General features: G+C 42.7%; 1 protein-coding gene across 2 annotated transcripts in view; it reads right to left on the bottom strand.

The window, feature by feature from the left end:
* srgap1b (SLIT-ROBO Rho GTPase activating protein 1b) overlaps nucleotides 1–5,419 on the bottom strand; it is a 28,638-nt gene extending 23,219 nt beyond the window's left edge. For both annotated transcript variants that reach the window (XM_056368313.1, XM_056368312.1), the window contains exon 1: nucleotides 4,921–5,419. In XM_056368313.1, coding sequence (XP_056224288.1) covers nucleotides 4,921–4,987 — 67 coding nt within the window. In that variant the 5' untranslated portion in view covers nucleotides 4,988–5,419. The remainder of the gene's footprint in view (nucleotides 1–4,920) is intronic.
* Nucleotides 5,420–14,162: the final 8,743 nt, after the last annotated feature.

Consider the following 14,162-nt stretch of genomic DNA (forward strand, 5'->3'; position numbering starts at 1 on the left):
CCCCCCCCCCCAAGACTCAGCCTCTTTGATCAGAGGAGCTACAGTCAGCACCGCACAATGTGGCAAAACACTGACACGGGGGGAAAAAAAGTATGCAGACAATGTACCGAGCATAAAGAATCTGTCTCGTGAAATCTCCGGACTGATTCCATCTGAAAACTCCCCAGAGCTCGTTTTGCTGCTTTTGCCGCAGGGATGGAGCGTTCAGGTCGCGCACCATCGAAGGTCAAAGCATGAAACCAGTAAAGAGGATGAGGATGATGCACACTCATCAGTTTCACGTCATATTTTTTTGTTTAAAGTAACGGTTTGAAACATTTGCATAGAAATACAACACATGAAAATGACATGAAATCTGCTCTAAACTCCATCAACGCCGCCTCACATTTGATTCAGTTCACTACAAACTCATTTCTATCACCTCCATTTCTCCACATTAGAGAGAGTATGAGCACACACTTCTAGAGTGAAGCTGGATCTGATCCCAAAAATCCTGGAACTTGTTCAAATAAAAACAGCAAAACATTTACAGTAGATAAAAAACCCCACATATGCACAAATATGATGCCAAAAACCTGAATGTGATCATCACCTGGAGACGACGGACGTCTCGACTTTCCTGTTCGTGAGTCTGATCTCCAGCAGCATCATTACTCGTCTGACTGATGCGGCTCGTTTCTCCACGTTGATGCACACTTCCGATAATCTACATGTTTCCAATAACAAACAGATGTAATCCAGAGCTAGCTGGTTAGCAGGCTAACTTCAGCAGAAGAAAAGAAGTGATAGAAATAGAAGCAACAGAAGCTTTTCACCACCGGAGGCAGCTCTTGGTGAGTTAAGGAATGAAGTTTGATGCTAAACTCACAAGGTTTTCTTCTAGACTGGTAAGTAAACAGCTGTTAATGCTAACGTTAGCGTTGTAGCGATAGGAAAACCTACATATAGCTCCTTTAACATGATATGGATATAATCTTCTGCCGGTGATGTCGGTCATTTTAACCGGAGGAAACATCGGTCTTGCATGTTTTCAACTTTGGTTTTTGCCAATAAAAAATAGATAGATAGATAGATAAAAAGGTTCAACTAAAACTCATTAGTGATCAGAGCTTAATGAATCCAGATTTTTTGCCGACCTGGAACCAGATCCAAAATGGAACCAGCTTTTTTCTTATGACTTTTTTATGACATTTTCGAGATGACTCATCGATAAGGTTGAGAAAGTAACTGTCACGTTAATTGATTCTATCATCTATTGTCAGATGTCGGGCCCTCTCCTGGCTGAGGGAGGGTTCGCTTCCAGCCCGTGATGAGGAAAGTGACTGACTCATTAATTATCCTCCGATTCATTATCCATCCAAAACCTCGCCTGTGTTCACTTCCATAATGAGAACAGTGTTTATCTGCATGAATAAAGGTTTAGGTAGTTGTGGGTGAGTGAGGATGTGAGTTAACAGCATCAGTTCTCCTCTATGCACCTGTTCTTCAGGTACACGGCAAAGGTAGGTTGTTCGGGCATCTTGGAGAACTTGCAACGGTTCTTCTGTGGATTCAGGCTGTCTCAGCATCTCCTCATGCGATCCCAGACAGACCACACTTCAAGATGTTGAGATCAGGACTCTGTGGGGGCCAGACCATCTGTTGCAGGACTCCTTGTTCTTCTCGTCTCTGATTATATAGTTCTTTATGACTCTGACTTTATGTTTGGACAGTTGATGAACTGCTGCAGGATGAATCTCGGACCGATCGGACGTCTCCCTGAAGGGATCGAGGAGGCCACGATGTCTGACCAACTCCATTTGCAGAAATGTGGCCCTAAACCTGCAAGAAATCAACACCAGGATTCACTGTTGCCTACAGACACTCGTCCGCTTGTAGCTGACTCATCAGTCCAGAGCACCTGCATTTCCAGGTCATCCGTTTTCATGCGCCTCATTAGAGGACTCGCCTTGTGGCTTCAAATCTTCCTTAAAGACAACTTCTGACCAGACTTCTCCAGACTGTAGACGCATGTACCAGAGTCCCACTGGTTTCTGGTCCCTGTTGGACATCTCGCTTGGAAGGGAAGTCAGCTTGATGTCTTTCGTCTGCTGTTTCTTTCCTTTTACATTTTTAGATGAAACTGTCGCTTCTTCTTGAACCGCACAGTTCATTCACCTCAGTGTTGTTTCACCTACAGAGCATTTTCTGTTTCAGTTGGTTTAACCTACATATTACATTGTCGATAATTAATATCTGTTTACTCACTGGGCTTTTTCCTACAAATTCCTGAAGCTTTGAATCATGAGACTGGAATATTTCACCATTTGCAAAAAGGGATGTTTGGAAATTCTAACTCTTTTTTTCCATTGACACGCTCACGTAGAAGATATAAAACAAGACAGAAACACACTCATATATGTGCATGTGGGTGTGATGTCACAAGCACAGGAAGCTGACCGTTACCATGACGACCAGGTTCAAGGACACGGGGGCACAGGAGTACTGCTGGATCATGATTAAGAAAGGGACACCAACACGCACACACACGGATCTCGGCCTTTGAGTCGGCCCTCCGGAACGTTTACTCAGTGAAGAGTCGCTTCATTATCTCGCTCCTTCATTCATTCCCCTCTCTCCCTCCCTCCCTCTCTGTCTGTCTGTTCGTCCGTCCTGCAGGTATACAGATGTGAGGTCACTAATCACCTGCATGCACACGCAGGCAAAAAAGACACAAGCTCTGCAGCCGCCGGCGCAGCGTGCAGCAGGAAACACTTCATCTCTGCCTCCTCTGCCTCGCGTCTGTCTCTCCTCTCCCCCTGCAGAGCTCCTTTTTTTTTTTTTCCTCTTTTCATTTGCATTTTCTCATTAAGACGATTCCCCATCTCTTTCAGGCAGAGGAGGTGTCACGCCGTAGCCGGTGAGGTGACGGTCCGACATGGGGAGCAGTGCACACTCAGTGCAATTCAAACCAGAGCATTATCAAGCACACAAATATGTATTGTCAGCACTGTGCATAATCCTTCCGCTACCTTTCCCAAAAGGCTCACCTCACCTCAGCGAGTAGACCCCACCTCCTCGTGAGAGAGCGGCGGCCACCTCCTGTGTATACATTACACACCACCTCCTGCATCGGCCAATCAGGAGCCAGAGCAGGGAGGCAGACTTGGAAAGCACATAGTTACAACAGCGGATCTATACGTTTGGCTCTCGGCAGGAGGCGACAGGGACGCAGAGAGGGCCGGGTCGGCCGGGCGGCGGAGGAGGAGTGGGGGCTTTATCCGAGCGGTCATTACAATGCAGGGCATCCCCGAGTGTGTTTTGGCAGGGAGCCAGAGCAAGGGCCACATGCACACGCACACACACACACTCACAAACACAAACACAAACACATACACACACTCACAAACACATACACAAGCAAACACAGACACACTCCTCACTTGGGGGCTGTAATGCTCTCTACTACTCTCCATTAAATTTAATCACTCAGTCTGCGTCGATTCATTGTGCGTTCAAGTGTGTGTGTGTGTGTGTGTGTGTGTGTGTGTGTGTGTGTGTACAGAAAAAAGGTTTGTGGGGGGGTAAAGACGGATGAAGGAAAGAGAGAAAGAATAGAGTAAACACACGTCTCCTCCTCCTCGTACTCAGAGGAGACGGCATGGATTTTAAAAAGCTCCCTTTAGAAGCTGAAAGCGATGGCGCTGGTGATGGTGATGGTGATGGTGTGGGCGTAGGTGACAAGTGAATATGGAAGAAGAAGTGTGAAGAGCCATGTGGAGAGAGAGAGAGGAGCGAGCTGAAGGCTGCATGGGAGAGACAGAAGAAGAAGAAGAAGAAATCTTCAGTGACAGATTCAGAGGCTGAACAGGAAACAATAAAAAAAAAAAAAAAGGCTGTGTCCCAGCTGTGTCCACTGGCATTTGCAGGTGTTCGAATAAGGTGTCACGCTAGTTAGTAAAGGTCGGACATTTTGAACTGTGCCAGTACGGCAGGTAAAAGGGGCGCACAACAAAAAATCTGGCTTCCCCTCCCTCTGGTGCAGAGAACAAGAATGAGGCCGCCTGTTACAGTTGTAGTTTTCATAAAAGGTCATTTAACTTGTCCGTCATCCGGCACAACGAAGCAGGGATGATGGTAACCATGGAGTCAAGAGGAAGAGGAGGAGGAGGAGGAAGAGGAGGGGAAGAGGGGGTTGTCCCACGGTCATGGCAACCACTATTTCAGGACTGAGGTTGTCATCATCACAATCACCTAAACATGTGACCAGTTTAGCACCAGGGCCATCAGGTAATCTATGGAAACCACACACACACACACACACACACACACACACACACACACACACACACACACACACACACACACACACACACACACACACACACACACACACATATACTGCTGCAGTCACAGCCTCTGAGGAATACCAATAGAAAGACTCCCAGACGAGGACACACTCGCCTCAGGTCTGAGTGTAAAACCCACTACAACACAAAACACACACACGGGCGAAAGAGATCAAGAAGCTCCGCAGAACAGATACAGATACACCTCCCCTTACTCCACACACACACACACACACACACACACACACACACACACACACACACACACACACACACACACACACAGACACAGTATATATAAATACAACCCATCCTCCTCCCCTTCCTCCCCCCTCAGGCGCCATGCAGCACTCAGGATGAACCCTGAAATCCTGACGTCTCACGGTGAGGTGTCAGCTCCCATACACACCCTGGATTCACTGCATGGGCATGAGTGGTGAACATGCTGGCAGACAGGTGTGTGTGTGTGTGTGTGTGTATGTGTTTGTGGCTAGTGTGTGTGAGCGTGCATAGGTGAGAAAAGGTGGGTGTGACTGCGAGGATTGGCTGCAGAGGTGCAGCAGCTGTTCATAGTAAAAGATAGTGATCTTACCTTTGACTTGGCTCTCGTATTCAGCGAGGATTTCTTTGTCCTTCTTGCTTTTGTTTGAGTTTGACATGTCGCCACAGTGCAGGTGACTGATCGGCAGGTAGGTAGAAAAAAAAAAAAAGAAGAAGAATAAGCAGCAAAAAAAAAACAAAAAAAAAACCCTGTTTTATTTCCCTCCGTGTGCTCCGCCCGAGGCTTCACCCGCGAACATGCTCGTTAGATCCATCCAGTGCCGCAACAACACAGCCAGTAGTGGCCCCGCACCTCCACGCCGAGGAGCAGGAGCAGCGGGAGGAGCAGGAGGAGGAGGAGGAGGAGGAGGAGGAAGAGGATGAGGGAGGGACGCGCGTGAAAAATCACGCACACTCAGAGAGAAATTACCCACCCGTGACCGCTGCCGCCGGTTCCCGCTAAAGCCATCCTGTTGATAGGAAACATGAGAGTTAAATTAATAGTAATAAATAAAATTTAAAAAAGCAGCTAGTGCAAACATGCAATCACACACCCGCGCGCATGCACGCACATGCACCGGTCTGCAGGGAGGGAGGGAGGGATGGAGCACCGGGCACACGCCCACTAGGTAGAAATGCAACGGACCACACACACACACACACACACACACACACACATACACACACTAAACGAGGAGAGAGATACACACGCGCTCACCAGTTTGAGACTCGGGTGTTTGATGTTACCGTCACCCCGCCGTAACCTTTCACACAAGCAGACAGACGGAAGGAGGGGGGGGGGGGGGGGCGCGTGGAGATAATACCAATAAACGGTATAAATTAAATGCCGGTGAGGAAATGGGTGTGTCCACGCTGGAGGCGGGAGCAGAGGCGTGATTGACAGCCGCGGTGACCAGTGAGTCACAGAGCGTCAATGGAAATGAATGAATGTGGGAGAGAGAGAGAGAGAGAGAGAGAGAGAGAGAGAGAGAGAGAGAGAGCTCAGTTTAACAAGAGAAAAAAATAAATGTTTGTGAATAAAGAATTTTATCAATAAATAAAAACATTTACAAACGGATTCGCTCATTTTTAATTTCCTGGATTTATTTATTCAACTATTAATGAAAATGTTTATATCTTTACAATACTTTTTCTGTTATGTTGATTTGGTAAAGTTTGCATTATTTATATCATATATCATTACTTTCAGTTAGTTATTTTTAAGTTATGTTTCAAAAACACAACTATTACGTTTAATTAAATGTTTAATGTAGTATTTGCAATATTTAAAGTATGTCCTAGTCCCAGATGTAAATTTTCAAAACTCTCTTAATTGTAAATAGAGGGGAAAACTGCACTTTAATTTAAATATTTGAATATACTGCAAGTCATTTTTCTTTTTTGATGTATTTAACCCAGTGATTTTGACGCAGTGTCATAATAATTGTTCACAGACCAGCTACAACTACTATTATTTTTATTATTGATTAATCTCATATTTAATTGTTTGGTAAGAAAATAGTGGGGAAAAAAATAAGTTTCTCCAGTAGTTTCCTTAAGTTCATGGCTTCACATCAACAGCCCAAGTTCTGTCAACCAACTAATTGATTTATCAACATATTTGACATATGTGACATATGTTTTTATTTTTTACCAAAGATCACAGCTCATATCTTGAAATAAAAATTATATATATATATATATTATATATATATATATATAAATAAGGATGCTAAATCCATTCATACTGTAGTATAAAATAAGCAAGTTAATAAAAAATAAATGCTATGTGCAGTGGTGGAAAGTAACTAAGAACATTAATCAAATACAGCTGTGAGGTACTAGTATTCAAGGTACTTGTATTCGACTTGAGTATTTCCATTTTATCCTAGTTTATGTTTCTATTCAACAACATCTCAGAGGGAAATACGGTACCATTTAATTTACAGCTCTTATTTTATAGGTGACCTCAGGACCAGGAGTTGATATTGTTCTTGAGTGGTGCAAATGTCTAAAAAATTAGAGATTAAACAAACAAATTTTTACAGACAGAAATGATTAAACATGGGGGTTTGGAGGCCCCTGGGATCTGGGGCTCCTGGGCAGTTGCACGGCTGCTGTAGTCTGTAGTCGTCTGCACCTTTGTTTAGCTGGTGTAGCTCAGAGAACTGCGCACAAAAAGAAGCTTAACTTTACTTTCTGCTTTTTTTCCAGGGCCATGCTCAGAGATTTGTCCTCTCCTTCAGACTCACCTGTAGATCTGTGTCCTCACAGGTGCTGGACAGAAGCAGGTGTATGTCATCACTCCTGTTCCTCCAGGATCTTCGTGACAGGCTCAGTGGCTGCGTGGTGATCTGAAGTGGATTCAAATGTAAATACATCAGAGAAGCAGATTAAGTTAGAGACCAGTGGTGTGCAGCAGTTTAATGTAATTGATTTGCTCATGTTTCTCGCTGCAGGTTTTTTTTGTTTTATTCTTGTATGTGTGTGTTTATTACCACCAGGTGGCAGCAGAGCACCTCTGATGGCACACCTGTGAACCAGGAACATGGCACCGACCAGGAGAGCAGCTCTGCCTGTTGTGGGCGATGAAACCAGGAGGTGACACATGTTCTCCACGGTGATCAGCGCTAAGACAAACAAGGTGGAGAAGCTCAGACTGAACCCGTGTCTGACACGGTAACACACCGTGACTGAGCTCGTCCAACAGGCTGAGGAACACTGACCTCCACCGAGTGCAGGGCGAGCCGGATCTCCAAGGGGTCCCACGATTAATCTGAGGAGTCACTAGATCACGAAAGAAACACAGAAAATAATTTATTTCACTTTTCTGTGATTATTTCCTTTTCTTGTAAAACGCTGGACACGTAAACTTCTTCAGATCACTAAAAATCTTATAAATAAGTCCTTAATTTAGTCTCTTTGTGGTTGTTTTGCATCTTTGTGCCTCTTTTCTGTAAGTTTTGTGTCTATTTCTGATCATTTTGTGTTTCTTCGTAGTTGTTTGATTGACTTTCCAACAAGTTTATGTCACTTCATAAGGAAGCACTGGTCTAAGAAAACCTGAGCCTGGGCCCGATAGGTCCCTTCAGGAATCATCCACGCCACTGACAGGCCAACCACCTGTCACCTGGGATGTCCAATCTGATCTCGAGGGGCCGGTGCCAGCCCTCCGGCCTCGCACCTGATAAGCATATTTCCCCAAAATATCTTTAATGAGTCTGGACCGTTTCCTCGTTTTGTCCGAGCTCCTCCACAAGGACACATGGGAGGACCCCCTCTCCACACCCTGAGAACCGCTGCTTTAATGAAGACCAGCCGATTGTATCAGCCGCCTCTCTCTGGTAATAATGTATGGGATGTAATTTGTAAGTCATGCTTCATTGCAAACAGTAGTCTATGCATCCCATTAAGGAGCAGAGACGTAATAGTCCTGTTTGTTGTATAGCTTCCTGTTGTTCAGGCTTATCTCTCTTGGGCAGAAAAACACGAGCCAGGGTCTGCAAGCCTGAAATAGAAACATTCAGGGTTTCAAAATGTTTAGTCGGGTCTATGAGGACATGTTGAGTTTCCACTTTTGATGTCCCTTCTTCTCCGTCAGACATTGTGCTGCTGTAATACAGGAATCAAAAAGGCTCTGTATGTGGTTTTCAGACTCCAACCAAGTAGAAGTTGTGTTTGCATGAATATTAATAATGGATAAAATGCCTTTTTTTTTTTTTCAACCATCATGAAATTACACAATTTGGTGCGTAATAGACGTGGACATTCAGCAGGACAAAGACGAAGGAGAAAGATAAAAATCTCCCCCAGAGGGGCGCGGGAGAGTTGACGGGGAGGCAAAGACACTACGTGAGGTGACTTTTAATCAGAATTCATCCTCTTTTTCGGAGTCATAACTTAAATACACAAATATATAATTCAGTGTGACTTACACTTCCTTCTGGATATAATTACCTCTGAGCCTCATTGTGAATAAACGTCCTTAAATCTGCTGAAAAATCGCAGAAAAAGGACGATTCAGAACATCCATGGGTACACTGCAAACAGGAAGTGGTAATAACTAATTTGGTTACTAATGGCAAATAGAGCTAAAATATGAGCTGACATTACAACGGCACATTTGATGAACTTTTATGTTCTTGCTCTCCCGGTGGCTTTAATATTTTTCTGAGATATTAGTTCCCAAACAAGCCTATAATTTTTTAAAAAATAATTGCTCACTCTGGACTGAATTGAAATCACTGACCCGTGAAGGTAATGTTAAAATCAACACACTTCCCTAGGGAGATGAATTCGGTCCGAACGAGGGTGAAAACCTAAAACAAATGAGCAGACATGCTAATTTGCACACATATACAGTATTTATAGAAGACAGGGGCCACAGCCTGGGCTGAAGTGGCCTGTAATGGAGCTAGTGTAGGTCTCATTGTGAGATTAGAGTCTCATTCTCACTCACCACATCTGCTCATTTCCTTTTTCCTCTTCACGAACCTGCTGATGTTTCCCCTCCGCTCCCGCCTCACGTTCCTTGTTATTTCCAGCACCTGCCACTGTAAGCTGCTTAACTCCCCCACAAGTCCCTGTGCATGACCTTTGACCTTGTAACTCAGCCCACACATCGTTCGATCTCTTATCTCGCAGCTTTGTAAACCTTTTACATCCATAACTTCAGATGACCTCATTAATATCAATTCACTCTCCAGTCAACAGAGAATATACTTTGAATTTGAAACTGGTTGTTTGTTTTTCAGCTTGCAGGTCCCACACTTACACCTACACAAGACCCAAAGTCTGAGCTGTGAAAAGAGAAAAGTAAGAAAGAAAATAGTAAGTAAGAAAGAGAAAATCCTTGGGCAATATCAACATTTTGATGCATGACAAAGTGTCAGTGCAGGAGCAAGGACACAGAAGAAGACGACAGCGAGAGTTCAAGAAAACAGATCTGCCCTCATATGCATTTCCACCAACTTTCTTTTTGTTTGCTGAAAAGATATTTAAATTACCTTAAAAAACGATTTCCAAACATAATTATCTTGCGCAGTCAGAGCTCAGAGTCATGATCATTTGTTCAGGTTTTTTTTTTTCATGAGGAAGAATCATCAGCAAGTTTGTGTTAATGCACATGAATCCCTTCAGACTGTGTGTTTTCTTTACTGAGCAACACTATAAATCATCACTATCACTTACCTGGACAAAGCACAATATACAGTATATACTGCACCAAATAAAGCTAATTGTTCTAGTCCCAGGATGGAGGCCACCGGTGAAGATAAGGGTGGCATCAATCCTCTTCTTTTCTTTTTATTTACTTTTATCTTCTACTCAGTTATTTAAAAAAAAAAAACAAAGCATTTTTCAAGAATTTTTTCATTATTATTGATCATCTGTTCCTCATTAATCTGCAATTTCATGTTGTTGGAATCATATTTTCATATTTTTCTGGTTAGATTTTGCTCAGTATTTTGTATAACAAACAACCAAACACCATTAAAATGAAAAACTGTGTTTTTTACAGATTAAATAAATCACATACAAAACCTTGTTTTACCAGCTTTAGCGGCGCTGGTGTGACAGCTGTTTCACCCCATTTCCAGTCTTTGTGCTAAGCTAAGCTAACTGATTTCTGGCTGTAACTTGATATTTAATGGATGAACACGACTAGGAACAGGGTCCAATAGCATTTTACCAAATTTGAATCCGGTTCTGAATCAGACTCACTGAATCCGAATCCTTTCGAATCTCTTACCGAATTTATCGAATTTGTTTTGTGGGGAATGAAAATATCTGTGAGTTTAAAGGAGCTATTTGTAAGAATTGCTAATGCTACATAGCCAGCGTTAGCATTAAAAGCTGTATACTTATCAGTCTGAAGAAACATTGTGAGTTTAGCATCAAACTTCATTCCTTTACTCACCAACATCTGTCTCCAGAGGTGGAAAGCAACCCTCTTGTTTTGCTTCTATTTCTATCACTTATTTTCTTCTATCAAAGTTAGCATGCTAACCAGCTAGTCACTTTCTGATACCGAGTCGCTGTAGTGTCCAGTCTACCCTGAAGAAGTAGCAGCTCAGAGGACGTATTATAACCTCTTGTATTGTAAACACAACAATAGCTGAAGCTCTTGGCAAGACTGGTAAGTAAACAGCTGTTACTGCTAGCGCTCGCTATGTAGCTATGTATGTAGATATAACTTGATATTTAAGAATCAGGCTTCTTCTAATTATGCTAATAACACAATTGGGCATTTTAATTACCAATTATCAAACAAATATCGTCATTAATAAACTATCAAGTCTAAACCGTGGATGTTCTGCTGAGCTGAAGAGCTGTAGGACTTTCACCACATGTTTTATCTTTAGCTCTGTCACGTTCATTCGTGGGGGGGGGGGGGGGGGGGGGGGGGGGGGGCGGCTGTGCTGCAGCTGCACACGTGGAAATAATATTAATAGTACTTCATCATTCGGTGAATATCACTAAAATAAATCACTGATGTCGTCAGTCTTTTTTTCTTTTATGCAGATGCCAGAGAGAACATGAATTAAGACTCAATAAGGGATTCGTTGGCCGTGATGTTTACTACCAACTTGGAACAGGATCTAAAAATCATCTCCATCACCATAAGACAAGGAGTGGTTAAATAAAAAAAAGTATGAGGGTAATCCAGCTGCTGGCGTTTCTCCTAACAATATAGTAGTAGCTCTCACACGAACTGTACATATCAATTCCACCTGCAGGAAGCTATAAGATTACTATACATTCCTCCAGCTGACCTCAGTGTCAGCTTCCTCCATAAATGGAAAACGTGGAAGGCAAAAGGATGACCCGGGGAAAGAGATATAATTCTGACTTATACACAGAAAAATAAAACAGCCGTGGTTAAATATTACATCTGAAATTCAACTGGGGCGTTGCAGTATTGCACATCTCTGTTAACACATTCCTGCGTCTGTAGGAAACGGCGTCTGGTATAGATTAGGAGAATTAAACAAAAGGCCGGCTTTACAAAAGCTTTTGAGAAGACAGAGTGCTGACGGATATTTACTCTGTGTGTGAATGTATACAGGAGCGGGGCCAGAGGAGGGCCCCCTCTAGAGTCTCTTAGTATCAATACCTGCGTATGAAGGGACTGTTAGAAAGCCAATTACAGTGACATAACACCATCACAAAGAGACGACTGCCAAGAGCTTCACAATGACAACAAAGAGACACAAAATGACTAAAAAAGAGGCAGCAGGACTTGTTTAAGTAGTATTAGCTATCAAACCTGTGTAATGCTGCATGATCTTGGGGGCCCTCCGGTGGCCGCGGTGGGCCTTAAGCACGTGGACCCTGTGTTGTTGAAGGTTTAAAATCTTAAAGACTTCACTTACTTCTCAATTTCTTTCTAGGAAATTATCATGTGTCAGAAAAACAACTTCCACTGCCGACTGTATCTTCTTTCCATCTCTCACTTTGAACTTTCTGTGAGTTCTTTGCAGTGATTATCTCCACGAGCAATTTACAGCTAAAGTGGTGAAATATGCACATGCACACACACACACAAACATATTCACAGACACACACTTGGATCTAGGCCAAAACCTCTGATAGTGATTAGGTGTCTAAAGCCTGCTTTGGAGGAACTGCAGGATTTCGTTGCTGGATCAGCACAAATTCTCATAACCCCTTCACTTATGCTGCCAGATTACCTGATCTGACGTGATCCGTGTTTGATCCTCGTTTTATTACAATGGCTCCGTGTCAGTGGGCATATAGCAGCAGCCTCGGGGAAATTTTGTAAACTGTCTCCTGCACGCCAACGAGGCTTTGCCTGGAGGCAGTCTGAGATACACAAACTGCACTTTACCTGCAGCTGCAGCAGCAGCCACGAGGACCTAATGTAAAACAGTCAACGAAACAGTCAACTAAATGTCATTAAAGGAACAGTTAGATATTTTGGGAAATACACTTTTTGTTTCCTGGCGAGTGTTTCCCCACTCCTAGGAGAACAGTTAAACTGAGACAGAGGTGCTTCAATAAAAAGTTCACAACAGTCATTAACTGCTATAACCTGCCGTTCATTAGAAACATAAACTAAGACTCAAACCGAAAGGAAGAGGACAGACAGTCGCACCACAGCCGGGAAGCTGAGTAAACAAAACAAAACCACTCTTCAAATAAAAACACCACAAACCATATCACCATCAAAAGTGAATGGACTCCCAGCACAACAACCACAACATATAACTGGAGGCAACAACGAGCCACAGTGCTGGAGACAAAGAGGGATAGAATTACATTGAATCAAGGGTAAAATGAACTATACAGAAAACAAGAATCATGGCAGAGACTCAGTATCATCGTGATTAAAAAGTATGACACATCCGTGGTCTATCTAAATCTAAATCTATCTAAATCTAAAATCTAAAAACTGCTTGGCCTAATAGAAGTTTACAGAGCAACAGTCAGTCTTGTGAACCTGCTGTCAAGTGAAAATCAGTCCGCAACAAAAAGATATTCAATTTAAAATGACACAAAACTTCTACCTTAAGAAGATATCAAGTTATTTTTTCTTGATGAAACAACAGTATCAATTAATCAGTTATCAAAGTTGTTGTAAGTAATCGAATAATTGACTAATACTTTCATGTTTAATTATTATGTTTATTGTCTGTTATATAATTTTCTCATTATAATAATTACACTGCGGCCCCAGTGTTCTCATGTCACGCTGGATTTCTCTCCTTTATTTCTTTATCCCTCCATCAATCACCTCCACCTTATGTAATAAGCTTCATCGTGACTCCATTTTAATGGACTAACATACAGAACATGTTCATCCATTAAGATAATGATCTGTTTACGTGCCTCCATTATTGCCTGACATGTGTATTACTGCATCTCTGATGACTCATATCACTTATTGGTTTGAATTCATTTGCGCTGCCTCTTAGCACAGATCGCAATTTGTGTGTAATGCTGTGACTAATATGAACTTTGAAGACTTTGTCAACAAATCCCATGAAAAGACCAAAACCAACAAATGCCCCACTCACTCACTACTTACTAAAGTCTCTCAGTATTTCCCTCTGAATGTCCGGCTGTTAAAAATCCAGACGAGAGATGATCTGAGTTGATAAAAATGTTGATAAACTCATCTCAGTCACCTTCAGTTAATATCAGATCTCAAAGAAATGAGCACCTGCGATCACTCTTGCAAACTGCTTCCATCGTGGGTTTCACCTCTCAGGTTACATACAAGCACCAAATCTTATAGGTGAAGGTTGTTGGGGCTTTATGAAGCCTGAAGAG

The sequence above is a fragment of the Seriola aureovittata genome, chromosome 22, assembly GCF_021018895.1.
Source record: "Seriola aureovittata isolate HTS-2021-v1 ecotype China chromosome 22, ASM2101889v1, whole genome shotgun sequence".
Lineage (NCBI taxonomy): Eukaryota > Metazoa > Chordata > Actinopteri > Carangiformes > Carangidae > Seriola > Seriola aureovittata.